The following is a 14,493-nucleotide window of genomic DNA, read 5'->3' on the forward strand; positions in this document are numbered from 1 at the left end:
TTAAAGATAAATGGGAAGCCAGATAGTGAATAAAGAGAGAAAAAAAATGAAAGAATTAAATGGGCTTTAAATATAAATCTATCAGAAATAGGAAGAGGTTAATAATTAGAAAGAGACTGAAGAAAAAAAGAAAAGTTCAGTTTGAGGTGATGGGCTAGCAAAAAAATCCTGTTAAGAACACAGGTTTTCCTACAAATAAAATTAAATTCACTAATAATAATAAGATCAAAGGTAAATACAAAGAGACATATTTGCAACAGAGGGTGTATATGTATATGCTAAGCTCATGCACGAAGTTCAAATTTAGTATGAGATTTCAGAATTTGGGGGAAGTGTAAAGAGTAAAGTGCTAGAGGAAGAAAATAACCATTTTCTGCATAGAAGACAATTACATGTGCAGCAAAAGCACACATACTTAGTCAAGATAGACTTTACAAAAGAAATCTATGACAAATTATTATACGTTACTTGAAGGAACATTATACAAAAATAGTGTTTTTTTAATTACAGCATTATGATTCACATCATTATAATGTGGACTCTAAAACAGTAATTTGCAATTAGAAGTAATAACTCTTCCTCACCCAAGACATTTGGAAATGAGAGGAGGAGTTGGTTTCTGGTAGCCGCAATACTGAAAGGGGGCCCTACTAGCATTTAGTCAGCAGAATCCAAGGATGCTCAATGTCTTCCAAGGCAAAGTACGACCCACCCCAAAATGCCAAAAGAGGTCTTGATGAGAAAAACTGTAAGTAGACAAAGAAGGTTGCTTTGTCTTGTATATTGATAATGATAATGTTCACTTTTCAATTCATGATAAATTGATTCTGATAAAGGTCTTTGCATTCCACTTTGAACTATTTTAATTCAGAACTTAAAAACAGAACTATAGTTCTAATAAAGACATTTCAGTTATTCTAATGCTAAGACATTAATTAGCTCTTGATAAATAATGAAGAGGTGGCTAGGAGAATGTCATGTTTAAAACAGTAGCTTCAATAAGTATTCAGTTTTCAAAATAATACCTGGGGCAATGCTTAAGATGAATGCATGCATTTACATTATTTTACCACCAAATATGCCTATGCAATTTTTATACAGATGAATTTTCCTAGGGCAAAGCAATTTAAGTTGAAGTTTACTTAAAATTAAGATGGTCTATAAGGATTATAATGGCAATATATTAAAGTAGCACAATGGATTGAAACAAAGCAAATTTGAGTTCACAATGATTCTGAAAAGGGTACTAAGGAAACCAACTCATTATTTTGAAAAAGAATTTAAAAATAAAAATGGTATATAAGGGAAAGAATTAAACATTTATTTTGCCTTTACTATGTAACTTACCCAACTAGGTAACCAAATAGAGGATGTGGGTAAATTTCTCTTTAAAGATGTATTCCAATGGCTACCTGCATCACAAAAAGACAACCAGATCTTATGTGTCTCCTGATAGAAAAGCACACTATCACCTTTGAAGCAGTTGTCAAAAACAGACAGGAAGGAAGGGAGGAAGGGAGGGAGGGAGGGAGGGAGGGAGGGAGGGAGGAAAGAAGGAAGGAAGGAAAGAAAGAAGGAAAAGCCTCTTGACTGAACTCTCAAATTTACAAGAAACACTGAACCACAAAGGAATATGTCACTATTACACCATGCCGTAGGAATGGAATAAGCAAAATCCAGAAACAGCCCCATTTCATCATTAAGTAAATCACAAAAGAAGAAACTTACAGATTAGAAGAGCTATAAAAGGCATATCAACAATCGCAAAGTGCCTATTTCAAAATTGATTCAAATAAATTGTGGTTGGGGGGATGTCTAAGGACATCCAAGAGATATTTGTAAATTTGAATAATGACTGATTAAGGAACTTCAATAAAATTCTAATATGTTAATGACATTGTGGTTAAGTTAAAAGGAATCCTTATCTTGTGAAAATACACATTGAAATAATTGTGCTTTAAAAATACCGATGAAATGTCTAAGATTTGCTTCAATGTAATACGAAAGGTGAAATGGAGGGGGTTATAGATGAAACAAGATTAGTCAAGGGTTGGTAACTACTGAAACTGGGTGAAGGCTACATGGCACATTAGTCTGTTTACCTTCATATATGTTTCAAGTTCTCCATAATAAAAAGTTAATTTAAAAAAATCAAAAAAACTCAGCAGGAGGGAAAAACAATCATTCGCAACGTGTTTATTTTAGAGTTTGAAAAAGAATAAAATGAATACTTGCCATAGTCCTCTAATGGATATGGGGACACTAGGCATCTCAGGAGACAGAACATAAAGGTCCTTTAAATTTTTAAAGACAATAGTATAAATATAATTTTTTAAAAAATCTGAAGACACACTAATTAAAACTGCCACTGAATTCCACATAGATTACTTGCATCTAAGTCTGTGTTTAAACGCCAGATTTTTCCTCACTGTGATAACAGGTGAATTTATTACAAGCATATATCTACACAAATCCAACAAATATTACTGATACTCTTAGAAACAAATGTGAAAAATAAAACCATAAAAGCCAAGGCCTTATCGTGCCCTCTATATTTTGTTGTTGCTACTGTTTAAATTGAGAAGACTACAGAAAGCAATAGGAAGCTATAAAAAATATGTAGCCACAATCTTCTGAGATCGATTCTCTAGGGGTACTCTGAATAAATGGATTCGTGACCTACTAAAATTAATGTGAAAAAATGGTCCATTTGTAAAAGACCTAAAAGATTAAAAATGACAAAACAAACTGCAAAAAAGCACCTTTAGAAAAGGAATGAACAATGTTTATAAAAAGTGAGACCCATGGATGTAAAGGGAGGATCATCATGATGATTTATAAGCAAAGGAAAATAAAATAAAAAGGTAACAAAATTCATGTTTCCCTAGGCCTTTCATTCAGACCAAAACATGTAGAGCTATACTCCCAAAAGCAATTTCAGACCGAAGATGTCTTTATTTTACCTCAGACAAGCAAGAAGTTAAACAGAATGACAAAGTATATTTGCTCTCAGACAGTGAAGCAGCAAAGAAACTTTGGAATGACATAACTGGTCCAAAACAGGACGACTAAACCTCAGACAATGAATGAACACAGCACTACTGCAATTTCTTTCCAAGTTTTGTTTCTTGCAAATAACCATAAAATTAAAACGATTATTATATACATGAAGGACTAAACAGAGGAGACTGGGATTTTTTAAAATGTAAATGATCCTTCTAGAAATTTGACTCTAGTGCTAGTATATTCTTAAGGTTAACTACTTCCCACTGACCATCATATACAAAATAGGTACACCAAAAACAAGCTTTTGCTGTTTACCTATACACCCTTAAAAAACCTACAAAATGTTAACAGAAAAATCTCAAAACTTTAGAATTTTACTTTAATATTGCATTTAGACCAAGAGAAAGGCTCAGACTGATTCGTAAAACTCATTACTTTCATCTATCCAAAATGAATCATGTAAAGCTAGCATGTCATCCTGGGAACATTAGGTCTGTTGTGCTAAGTGAACCAGCTCCTCTTCCAAAGAGACTCATAAGAAAAAAAACAAAAAACAAAACAAATCCCCCTACTAATATCTAGGAATAATTTTTGTATAAATCCACAAGTTTAGGAAAAACAACGACTAAACTATGAAGCTATATAAAACAAGACAAAATTAAGAGGCATATAATATAAAGCCAAATTTCTGTAGAAAGTCAGATCTGGTACCAGTATTTAAAAGTAAGTACACATGCTGCTGAGAAATCAGTATTAAAATTCTCCTAAAATCCTATATGATTGGTTGGGGCTTTTCTCCATAAAGCTAAAAATTTTTATCTGAAAAGAGACTTTATCCAACTTCAAAGCAATTCATAAACATGGACTGCTTCATAACATCCCAGAGAAAAAAGGAGAGGTAGATTTAAAGTTATTTCCTTTGCCCCCAGGAAAACCATACATAAAGAACTACATACAAAAAGGCAAAGAACAAAGATTTGCCTTTTCTGTTATGATCATATTCAATCCCTTACCTTCTTCTTTACAAGGAAAGAGAGTAGGGCAAGAAAGCTGGCAAGTTGGAGAATACTCTCTGAAAAGAAAATTCTAATTAAAAAAAAAAGGGGTGAGGAGACTAAGAGCCTAGCACCCCCACGCCAAAGAAGAGAACACTTCTTTCTCCAACTCACTATCTGGATCCTACTTGCCAAGTTCTAAAAACCCTACAGAAACAGTATTTTGGATCCTTCAATAGACTATAAGCAAATAAAAGAGATGTATTTACACTAAGCATGCACCTACAGACCCATAATCAACTCAACTGTTTTCACCGGATTTCTCAAGCAGCTCTGTACAAAAGCAAAAGTGCTTACTTTCATGTAAAAAGTAAGCCTGTATTTTTGCCCTGGATCAATTATGTATATGCACTATATATGTGACATTTGGCAATTTTCTCAACTCTAAGATTGTTTTGAAATCTTAAGAAGAATGATACTTCAAGGGCTTGTTTTGGGAACTAAACAAAATAGTGTATCAATAGGTACTATTCTATGGACTCCAGTAGAGTGTCAGGCTGGGTGCTCAATTATTTCCTTCTTCTTCTTTTGAAGTGACAGTGAAAGTCATCTATTCATGGAAGTATATATCATTTGTGGCAGAGAAATTGATTTCGCACTAAATCCCCATATGCTCCCCCACATTTTCCAGCTACCTTGCAGTTATCTGAGGCCATGTGATTAATTCATGTCTTCCTTCCAGACCAAAGCACTTAAAAGGTAGCACATGACTCTTGGCTCTTGCCTGGACACATGTTCCAAATGGCAGAGCTATAAGACACAAGCAGCATAGATCTGAGTCAACACATGGAAGAGCTACCCAGGAGAATTCCTAGACCTATGGTGGATTTCATATGAGAAACAAAAATATATCTTTATATGTTTATGTGTTTTAAGTCTTCTAAATTAGTTAATGCAACACAGCTAGCAAAATATAGTGTATCTTTTTATAGCTGAATTGCACTCAAATGCAAGACAAAATGCATACATAAAAATGGCAAGTCCTGTGCTTAAGTATTAAAGCCTATCTTCCTTTCTATATAATTCTGTATATCTAGAACAAAAGGAATGATTAATAGACAATATTTGATAGTAAAGTGGAAAAGTAATCGAATATACACAGAATAACTTAAAAAGAAATTGATACTTATGGTTTCACTTTAAGGAGAAAGAATTCTAAAATTAAGAATCTAAACTTCTTTCTAGTTAAGCATACAAGTTATACAACAACAAAAGAGCAATGGCCCAAAAATAACAAATTAGCAACTGAAAACAGCTATTAAGAAATAGGTAAAAGAAAAGAAAGCAGAAAAGGACTTTAAAACATCCTTTCACCATGAGTAAAGTAGCTGTAGTCAATGTCACAATAATAAAAGTAGCAGAGAGCCACAGTTGTTTATCCACAATTCTGGAATCCCAAAAGCTCGAAAAAAATCAAAGCTTAAAAAAAAAAGTTTGGTGTAAAATAATTTGGCAGTAACATCAAACATGAACTAATCTGAAATTATTTGTAGTCTCTATTTATCCCACATAGTATTAATACTCATAAAAAAAATCTCCAAGGTACTGCCTATTGTTTGGAAGGGGGTGGCAGTAGGGACGCAAAAATGCCCCTCCATCTTTGAGAACTACTCATCTAGAGGCAAAAGATAAAAAGTTTAAAGATGTTTCTTTTTCCAGATTGTAATAAAATGTCAAATATACTTTTCTGTCAAAAGCAATATGGAAAAAGAAAAAATCATTTTCTATTTCTCTCGATTTACAAGTGGTTTTATTACGTGCTTTTAATCTCAATTCTGCAGAGAAGACAAGAAGAGCAGATTAAGTTCTCCATTCTCAGTCCGAATGGCACTCTAAGCAAAAATGACTTGATTTTCTTACGACTAAAGTGTTATCTATCTATTGTTACAGCAACTCATTCAAAGAGGAAATGAGGTACCAATTGGTTACCTATGGAAAGAACAAAACAATTTGGAAAAATAAAAAAAAACTTGTATGTAGCTGCAAAGTAACCATGTAACTTTTTAAAATGCACAGTTTTCACTCACTTTCTACTTACATTATCTGCACTAAACTTAATAGATATCTTGTGGGGGAAGAATATTGTTTTCAACCACCTCATTCTCAGGGAAAAAGTTTCTAGTCAAGATAGTACTGAGATAGTCAAGACAGTACTTCTGCTACACTCACATATATGACGGACATAATTAGGCTTACTGTGATTATCAATTTCCTTTTATAATGAGAAGGTAGCCAAATACTTTTGAATCATATTAAAAATTACAACTATTTAGAAGTAAATAATACATGGGATATTTAATAGATTCTCTCCACTCCAAACTCATTGTTTTACCCAGAATTTTTATTCCTGTCAATTTGACAGACTTCAATTTATTTAACAAATCTTCACATGCAAAGCACTGTGTGAAGAGATACAAAGATATCTAAGACTATTCTCCTTTCAAAGGAACATTAACTTGTAGAACATAGACAAACACACAAATTATAGATTACAGTATACAGCATTAACATACTGCATTATGTATTATACCTGTATTAAAGTAACTATTAGCTTACTGAAAAACGCTAAATTTATCAGTAATGTCCAAGTGTCAAGAAAAATACTCATGATTTTTTGAGGTCTATGCTGATGCCAAAATGTAATTAATTAATAATAAAATAATAAACTATCAACTAATAGATGACCACAGTAGGGTGGATTGGAAAACACCTTCAGTCAGAGTAGTTCTGTATTTCTCTTTTGTAATTAAGTTTCCAAGTATAATTTAATTTTTACAAAAAGAGAATTCAGGGCTTTTTTTTGAAGAGTTGAAAATAGGACTAGATTTATGAGATACAATTTTGTTTTATTATGAGTATATTCGCATAGCATACAGTTTGATATAAACAACACCAACAATCAAATATAAGTACAAAAGAAAAAGCAATCTATAGTTGTGGGTTTAAAATCACATAGTACAGTATAAGCAAGCAACAAAGCTATGTAGATATCATGTTATTTTGATATGACCCGCCTTCATACACCAATTAGAAAATGCTTCCAAAATATCTCCTTAGATCACAGACAAGGAAATACTACTTATGTCTAGGTAACTGGTAAACTATATCAATTCAGAGTCTAAATTTTACAAACACTGATATAATCCCATTCTCAGTAAAACTACAAATTCTTATAATGAAATATTTAAAAGGGGAAACATAACCATCACCCTTCTTTTAAAAACTTTCACAATTTTCTGGATAATCAAAGCATTCTCTATTGTACTAAATATCATTAACCTAATGCATATTCTTTTAAAGGAGATAACTACTTGTTCACTTCTGCCCAATATTAAGTTTATTTTCTTTTTTACTCAAGTTCCAATGACTGCTTTTATTAACATCAAATGAATAACTGCTTGCTATGGTCTCAATAAATAGATGCAGAATTGATTAAAATGAAACTATTCATATGGTAGGATGCTGACGTTCCAGGAGAAAATGCAAGCAAGAGTGAGGGCATGCTGCAAAACTCTCTCTCCTACTTTAATCAGCTGTGACTACTTGATTGACCCAATTTACACTGTTACAAAACTTTAAAACATATTAACTCATCTAATCCTCATAACAAACCTATAAAGGAGGTATCATTTTAATCTCTACTTTACAGCTAAGGATACTGAAAGGGAGAAATAGTCCCCAATTTATCCAAAGTAACATAACAAGTGACAGAGCAGGGAAATGAACCCACAGTCCAGTACCAGTACTTTTCGAACCTTAATATATATTTGATTCACCTGGGAATCTTTACATTCTGATTCAGTACTTCACAGTGAGGGGAGGCAAGATTCTGCATTTCTAACAATCTCACCTATGATGCAGACGCTGCTAGTCTGACGATCACCCATCCCTGAACAACAAAGTTCTAGTCTACCCTAGAAAATGGTGGAAAGTGGTGGTAATCCTCAAAAGGAGGTAGAGTTCATCCACAGTTAAGACAACTAGGTTTATGAGTAAATCAGGGATTGCCAACTTCAGGTTTAAAACTTAATTGCTTCTTTTATTATTTTTAAAAATAAGGAAAATAGCAAAATTTGCAAGTATTATAGTACTTCCGCTTTCAGGTTTTACATGTAAACATATTAATACTATAACCTGACACTGTAACACTTGCTTCCAATAAACTTTTCCCACATCCAAAAACTATTTACAAATGTCCCTGAATATTTTAGGTACTTTAACACAGATTCAATATGAACATATTAAAAGGATATTTTAAAAGTCTATATTTGCACTTGCTTGTATATGCAAAGAATGAGAGGTTGAGTTAAAAATTCAGCATTCTTTGTCACTCATACAAGTGGTAACTGAGAGAGAACAAGATTTGGGAAACAGGTGGAATATTAAGTATCTTAATAGCACTCACTCAACAATTCTGGTCAATAACTTTCTCTAAAAACAGATAATGAAATGCCCATAACACAATTTTCCTTCATTTTCATTGGTGTATCAACTATTTATACCCTCACCTAGAATGTAGTATGTAAAGTGTACAAACTGAAGTCACAAAATATTATATGCCTACGTTTAGGATACTTTGGCCTAAAGGCACTCCAATACTTAAAAACTGAAATGCCATCAAATCACTGGAAATAATATTTTATCAAACTTTTATACTAGCAGGAAAAAAAATCAACACTATCAAAATTTAGTCAGACAAATTTAAAGCCACACAACTTAATTCAACAATTAAGCCTATCATAAGAACACCCTGGGTGTATACAATATTAGACATGGCTACATAATAACAAAAAAATATTTTATTAATTAAACATAGCAAGAGATTTAAGAGAAATCTTAATCTAGTCTGAGTAATTTTGGTTTTGCTGTGTTTCCTTCTATTTCATTTAACTTTTTCCTAAATGTACACAGATATATTTTCATTTCTTCCCTGAGGAACAATTAAATCTGTCACATACTTTGACAAGCTGGTAAAAATCATATTCAAAACCATAACAGAATTCTATTAACTATACATGAAAGTCAAAGGAATTATTCATCAATTTCGGGCAACATGAATTCATATATTCTAGTATTTATTTATATAGAATCCCATTTTTAATAACACAAATTAATAAATTTAAACTATACAATCACCATAAAGCTAAAATTCTCATCAATGCACCTGTGAATTACAAGAATACCACACAATCTGTCGCATATCAGACAGGAAGGTAAAAATACAATACAAATTCGGACTTAGCTGTCAAAAACCTTAAAATGCCTCTACTAAACACTCGACAGTCCAGTTTCCTGCTCAAGGGCAAGGACTAGCTATTTCACCCAAAAGAAACTGAAGACATAATAAAACACACAAAAATATCTGGATATTTTACATGTCAGGTATATATGGAAGAAGACTGTGCCCAATCTAATAAAAACTTTTCCCTGTCCCTTACTAAGACTTATTTTGTTTGTTTTTTCTTTAATCACTTACAGCCTCAAAGAAACTCATAAAAACTAGAGAACAGAAAGATGTCAATTGCAATAGCTGACAGTAAACATAAGCTGACAAAAGAGCGCAGATGATACATTCCATGTTACTGTTCGCAAGCAAACTCAAAAGGTTTGCTATTTCACTATTCTAATCACTAAATGTTAAGTGTTATTTCATGGGCTGAAACAAAATATGGAATATAAAGAGAAAAATAAAAACATGCTAAACTTCCTACCTCCTAGAAAGATTCCACTTACTCTAAAATAATCCTCAGTGACCTTGTGGAACCATTCTTGGGTTAAACTGAAAAGTGTCTTACTTCAGCAACTGCAACACTTCGCTATAGCTCTAAAGGTATTCAACACCTGTCTACCGGGTTCTCTAGCTTTATGCAGGTTCTCCAGTTTGTGCTATTTGCAGAAAATCGACAGAAACCTTTAAAAATATTAGACCTTACATGCAATTTTAAAACATTTAAGAGTTTTGAATTGATAGATCTTTACATCTTTTACAATGGGAAATATCAGAAAACACTCTGTAAGTTAAGTGATTCTTCCAGAGAACAAATTTTACTCGACACTTCTAAATGGCTACAGATTTTACACAACATTTAGAAGCCTGGAAGGAAATACTTTATTTATTCTCTAAAGCAGTACTGTTCAATAGAAATATAATGTAAGCCGCACATGTAATATTAAATTTTCTAATAGCCACATTAAAATGGTAAAAAAATTCAGTTAAATTAATTTAAAAATGTATTTTATATAAACCAATATATCCAAAATATCATTTCCACGTGTAATAATTATTTCTTAAACCATTAAGTTAGTTTATATTCTTTCTTCGTATTAAGTTTTCAAAATCTGATGTGTATTTCATAGAGTACATTTCATTTTGGACTAAACTGAAGTGGTCAATAGCCACAAGTGGCTAGTGAATACATTACCGGACAATGCGGCTCATAACTAACATTTTTCCATCTGATATACCAGTCTGTTTAAAATTAGTTTACATTCATTTTTTCTTTTTGGATTGAAATGGCTGATAACAAACATGAGCACAACTGGTAATTCACTGGATAAATCAGGATGATATCACCTTAGCTGAGGACCCCGTTAACACATAGTAAGAAGCAAGTAGATTTTACACTACTATATCTTAAATAGACTTGAGAAAGGTTTGATCATCACAAGCGAACACAACTTGTAGCAAAGAGAGGTAAGACAAGAAAACATTTTCATATCAAACCTTATCAAACCTTAATTTTAGCAACCACTCTCATCTATATGAAAATTACCTCATAAGACTGATGAATTTTGGAAGGCATATAGCCATTGTTGAAAAGAAAAGCACTAAGTAAGATGAATTGGGAAAAAAAATGTTTCAGGAAAAAAATTATCGGTTATTTTAATATGACCTATACTAACCAACAATCTTAAATTATTCTACATGAGTGTCACTGAAATGAATTCTTCTCACAAATTCCAATTCATCTACTACTTGTCATACACATTTCATGTACTTAAATTACTAAGAATTTTCCCAAGTAATTAGAATATTTGATTAAAATGTAAATAATTCCAACAATGCATTTTCTAGAAAACAACAATTAAAACCATTAGCTTTGCACAAAAAATTTCTCCTTAAGGCAAGTTACTTAATAAATCAAAGAGAAAACAATACTCCTGTTTACTGCATTTACATTTTGTAACACATTCAGCAATTTCTAAATTTGGAAGGTCAGTTCAGATTGCACACAAGCAGTAACTTTAAAGCTTAGCAAAATTTTAGAAGTTTCTGCAATATATTTCTGAATAAACACACTCTACAGAAATAGTACAAAAATCAGCACCATTCATACCAATCTTGGTAAGCAGCACAAAATCAGTATAAGTCCAAAATGCATGAACATGCCAAAAAGTATTTTTCTGGTCCCAAATTTATTTAATTCACTTTAGAAATTTCTGTTTAATCTACTTGCAAAGCTGAAAAGAAGCAAATGTGTCCTACAGCACATGCATCCAAGGACGATACATTATTCTCTTGATTTTTCCACAATTTAAAATTAAAACAATAAAATTTGTTTCTTACCTGCAGTTAGGAGGAGGATCAAGGGTTATTTCAGCTAGCTCCTTCTGAATTCTGTTAGTGAAATGAGAACAGACAAAAAGGATTTGAGATAGTCTTCAGAATAACCGGGGAATTACACTGCCCTCTACCACCATGCAGTTAAATGCAAGGCTGGCTTTGCCTTCAGTAATGCTAACATGGCTGCTTCCTCTTTGTTCTCAGAGGCATAACCCAAATCCCTTAACAGAAACTTTGCAGCTTTTTTTCTCACTTGCTACTGTAAATAAGTAAGACATTTACACCCGATTTGAGAAATAGTCCTCCACTAGCACTCAGTAAAGGATATAAAATCTATTTTAAAACACTTTTTACCAAAGAAATTCTCTTTTCAAGCTTATATGCAAATGAGACAAGAAGGGAGGAGGGAAAGCACTAGAATATTTGACAATGACTTCAAGTTACTTTTATCAACGGAAGAATTAACAAGCTACTGCTCTTGCACATTAATAGTTTTGACAATATTTTATCTGTCAAAAAAAGTTTAAAATTTACAAATACCTTTACCAGTGAAAAACTTCAAGGGACTCTGGCATTTAACCACATCTGTTTTCCCTGATCTTAAGTACAGCACTTAAATTTAATAAATTTGGGGGGAAAGTAGATAATAAGATATTATGAAATAGATTTGAGTAAAGAAGGAAAAAAAGCAGTCTTTTAATTCAAATTTGATGTTTTCAAAACTGAAAATGCGTTTAATACATTCCTCAATAAGACTACAACAAATTGACAAAGATTTTAAGTTTTTCAAAAGACTTATTTAATATATTAAAATATTCTAAAGTTATTAACAGTCGAATATTCACACAAGATGAAAATCCATAGGAAAATAAAAGTATTTTTGAATCACTACAGTACACCAATATTTGATCAGTTTTCATATTTTTTTTCCTTTGGTTGTAATCCATAAAAATCAACAAAAAGGTCAATATTGCCTAACACTGTAATTACAGTTGATGTGTAATTTAGAATTCATGGATATTCCACTATCACTGATGGAGTGCCATTTGACAGAATATTATTTTTACCATCATAGGTAATAAAAATCAACATGAAACTTGATTTTTCACTTATACCCAACAAAATGTCTCTCCTGCTGTTGATTATTGAAGTGTCAAGCACATCCACAAGTTTTAAAGGGAAAAGGCACAGGACAATGAAAGTTTTCAATCACCAAGTGCCACCTAAAATTGTAAATGGCTACTTTTCAGTTTTATTTGCCCTCAGGAATTCCGAGGCGGAACCGTAATTTAACTACAAAACCTAATACCTGGGATGCATGACTTAAAGTCATGTTTGGAAAACTGAAAGCAGATTTACAGCAGAATTTTTAAATCTGCATTCAAATATAGCCAAAGCCTTGAAATTACAACTTTTCTAGAAAACATAATTGTTCTTGAACATTAAGTTTCATGAAGGGAGGCAATGCTAATCTCTAGAAGTGTCAATTTCAACGATGAAGAGTATGACTCATAAAAAGGAACATCCTCAATGTACCAGCTAATTTGGGTTTACCAAATTTTCCTTGCCAACTCCTTAAACAATCTGTTAAAATGTTAGTCCCAATCTTTAATCAAGGATACTCTTAATGAAGTTACCAAAAAGTACAGAATAAGTTTGCTTAAAAGTGTAAGTCTAGAGAGGTGGTTTATGTATCACCTAAAGAATGACAATTCATTCATGATGTAAATATTTTTGAACTGTTATTTATGTAAAACAAACAAAACTGTCCAACCATTTGAAAGACAACCCGAAATGTGCTTAATCCTTCTTTAACATATTACCTTTTAGCACTAGTGGATAACTTAGCAGTGGTTTTGCTAGAGAGTTTGGTGTTTTTCTTCTGCTGTGTTGCAGAAGGTTTTCTTTCTTCTTGCTCTTCAGGCTCTGGAGCGGCTGGGTCTCGCTGGTCCGCATCTGAACTACCACTGCTGGTGCTGGGGCTCTCATCATCAGACCTTTGCCTATCACTGGACATCTTGATGAAGTTATTACTTGGAAAACTTTTTAAAAGAAAAGAGGGGAAGAAAGGAAATGTTAAATCTAAGAAATAAACCAATACAATTTTCTTCTCTTAATATTCACGGGAAATCGTGTTTTAATGAAAATGCTTCAAAGTGTTCACACTTATCTCATCGTACAGCAAGGTTACAGGGGAGGTGATGTGTCTCAGAACGCCAGCGTTCAGGGATTTACCAAACTCAAGTTAGAAAACCCACTCACATTTTTTTTCCATCCCTTGGACAATCTATCAATTGTCTACTTTCTCAGAAGGCATGAAACAGATTTGCCAGGGAACTTAGGCAACAAGCATTAATAACATATGACACACTGTAAATAACAGATCTCGCTGAAAAATGTTAAAAAGTCACTAATAACGTCTAAATATTTACACACTGACATTGGTCAAAGCTACCAAATTCCCTTTCCGAGAGGAAAACATACCCTGTTAATCGCCCATATGCTTATTTAAGGTGGCGATTCCTCCTCTGTGCACGTAAGCCTTTAAATATAACACTTAGGAATTTAAAAATTAACTAACAAGCTGCTCTTGCCGTTTCCACGGCCAGCAGCGAAGATTCATCCGGCCAAGACCGAGCTGCCACCCTGGGAAAAGCAGAATCCAAACTGCACCTTCTGCAAAGCTCTCAATGCCATCAAGGTTCCTCGCTCAATTTTTACATCACGGACCGACATTTTGTCCAAAATAACAAAAAAAACAATCAGAGGAAAAACAAACAAACAAAGAAGTGCAACAAATTTCCGCGCCCGCGGAGGCGAGCCGCGGCCGGCGGCGGCGGCCACGCAGCTCCGCGGCCCTTTGTGGGG

The 14,493-nt window shown here is 33.0% G+C and overlaps 1 protein-coding gene across 3 annotated transcripts in view; it reads right to left on the reverse strand.

Moving 5' to 3' along the window:
• Positions 1-14,493, reverse strand: part of UBE2E3 (ubiquitin conjugating enzyme E2 E3) — a 79,965-nt gene extending 65,472 nt beyond the window's left edge. Inside the window, exons 1-3 of one of the 3 annotated variants that reach the window (XM_011356648.1) lie at positions 14,207-14,493; positions 13,449-13,667; positions 11,629-11,679 (exon numbers count right to left, since the gene is read on the reverse strand). In XM_011356648.1, coding sequence (XP_011354950.1) covers positions 11,629-11,679; positions 13,449-13,642 — 245 coding nt within the window. In that variant the 5' untranslated portion in view covers positions 13,643-13,667; positions 14,207-14,493. Of the gene's footprint in view, positions 1-11,628; positions 11,680-13,448; positions 13,668-14,109 lie in introns of all 3 variants that reach the window. The other 2 variants (XM_011356656.2, XM_011356641.1) reach the window with 2 other exon arrangements.

The sequence above is a fragment of the Pteropus vampyrus genome, unplaced genomic scaffold (assembly GCF_000151845.1).
Source record: "Pteropus vampyrus isolate Shadow unplaced genomic scaffold, Pvam_2.0 Scaffold2, whole genome shotgun sequence".
NCBI classification, from domain to species: Eukaryota; Metazoa; Chordata; class Mammalia; order Chiroptera; family Pteropodidae; genus Pteropus; species Pteropus vampyrus.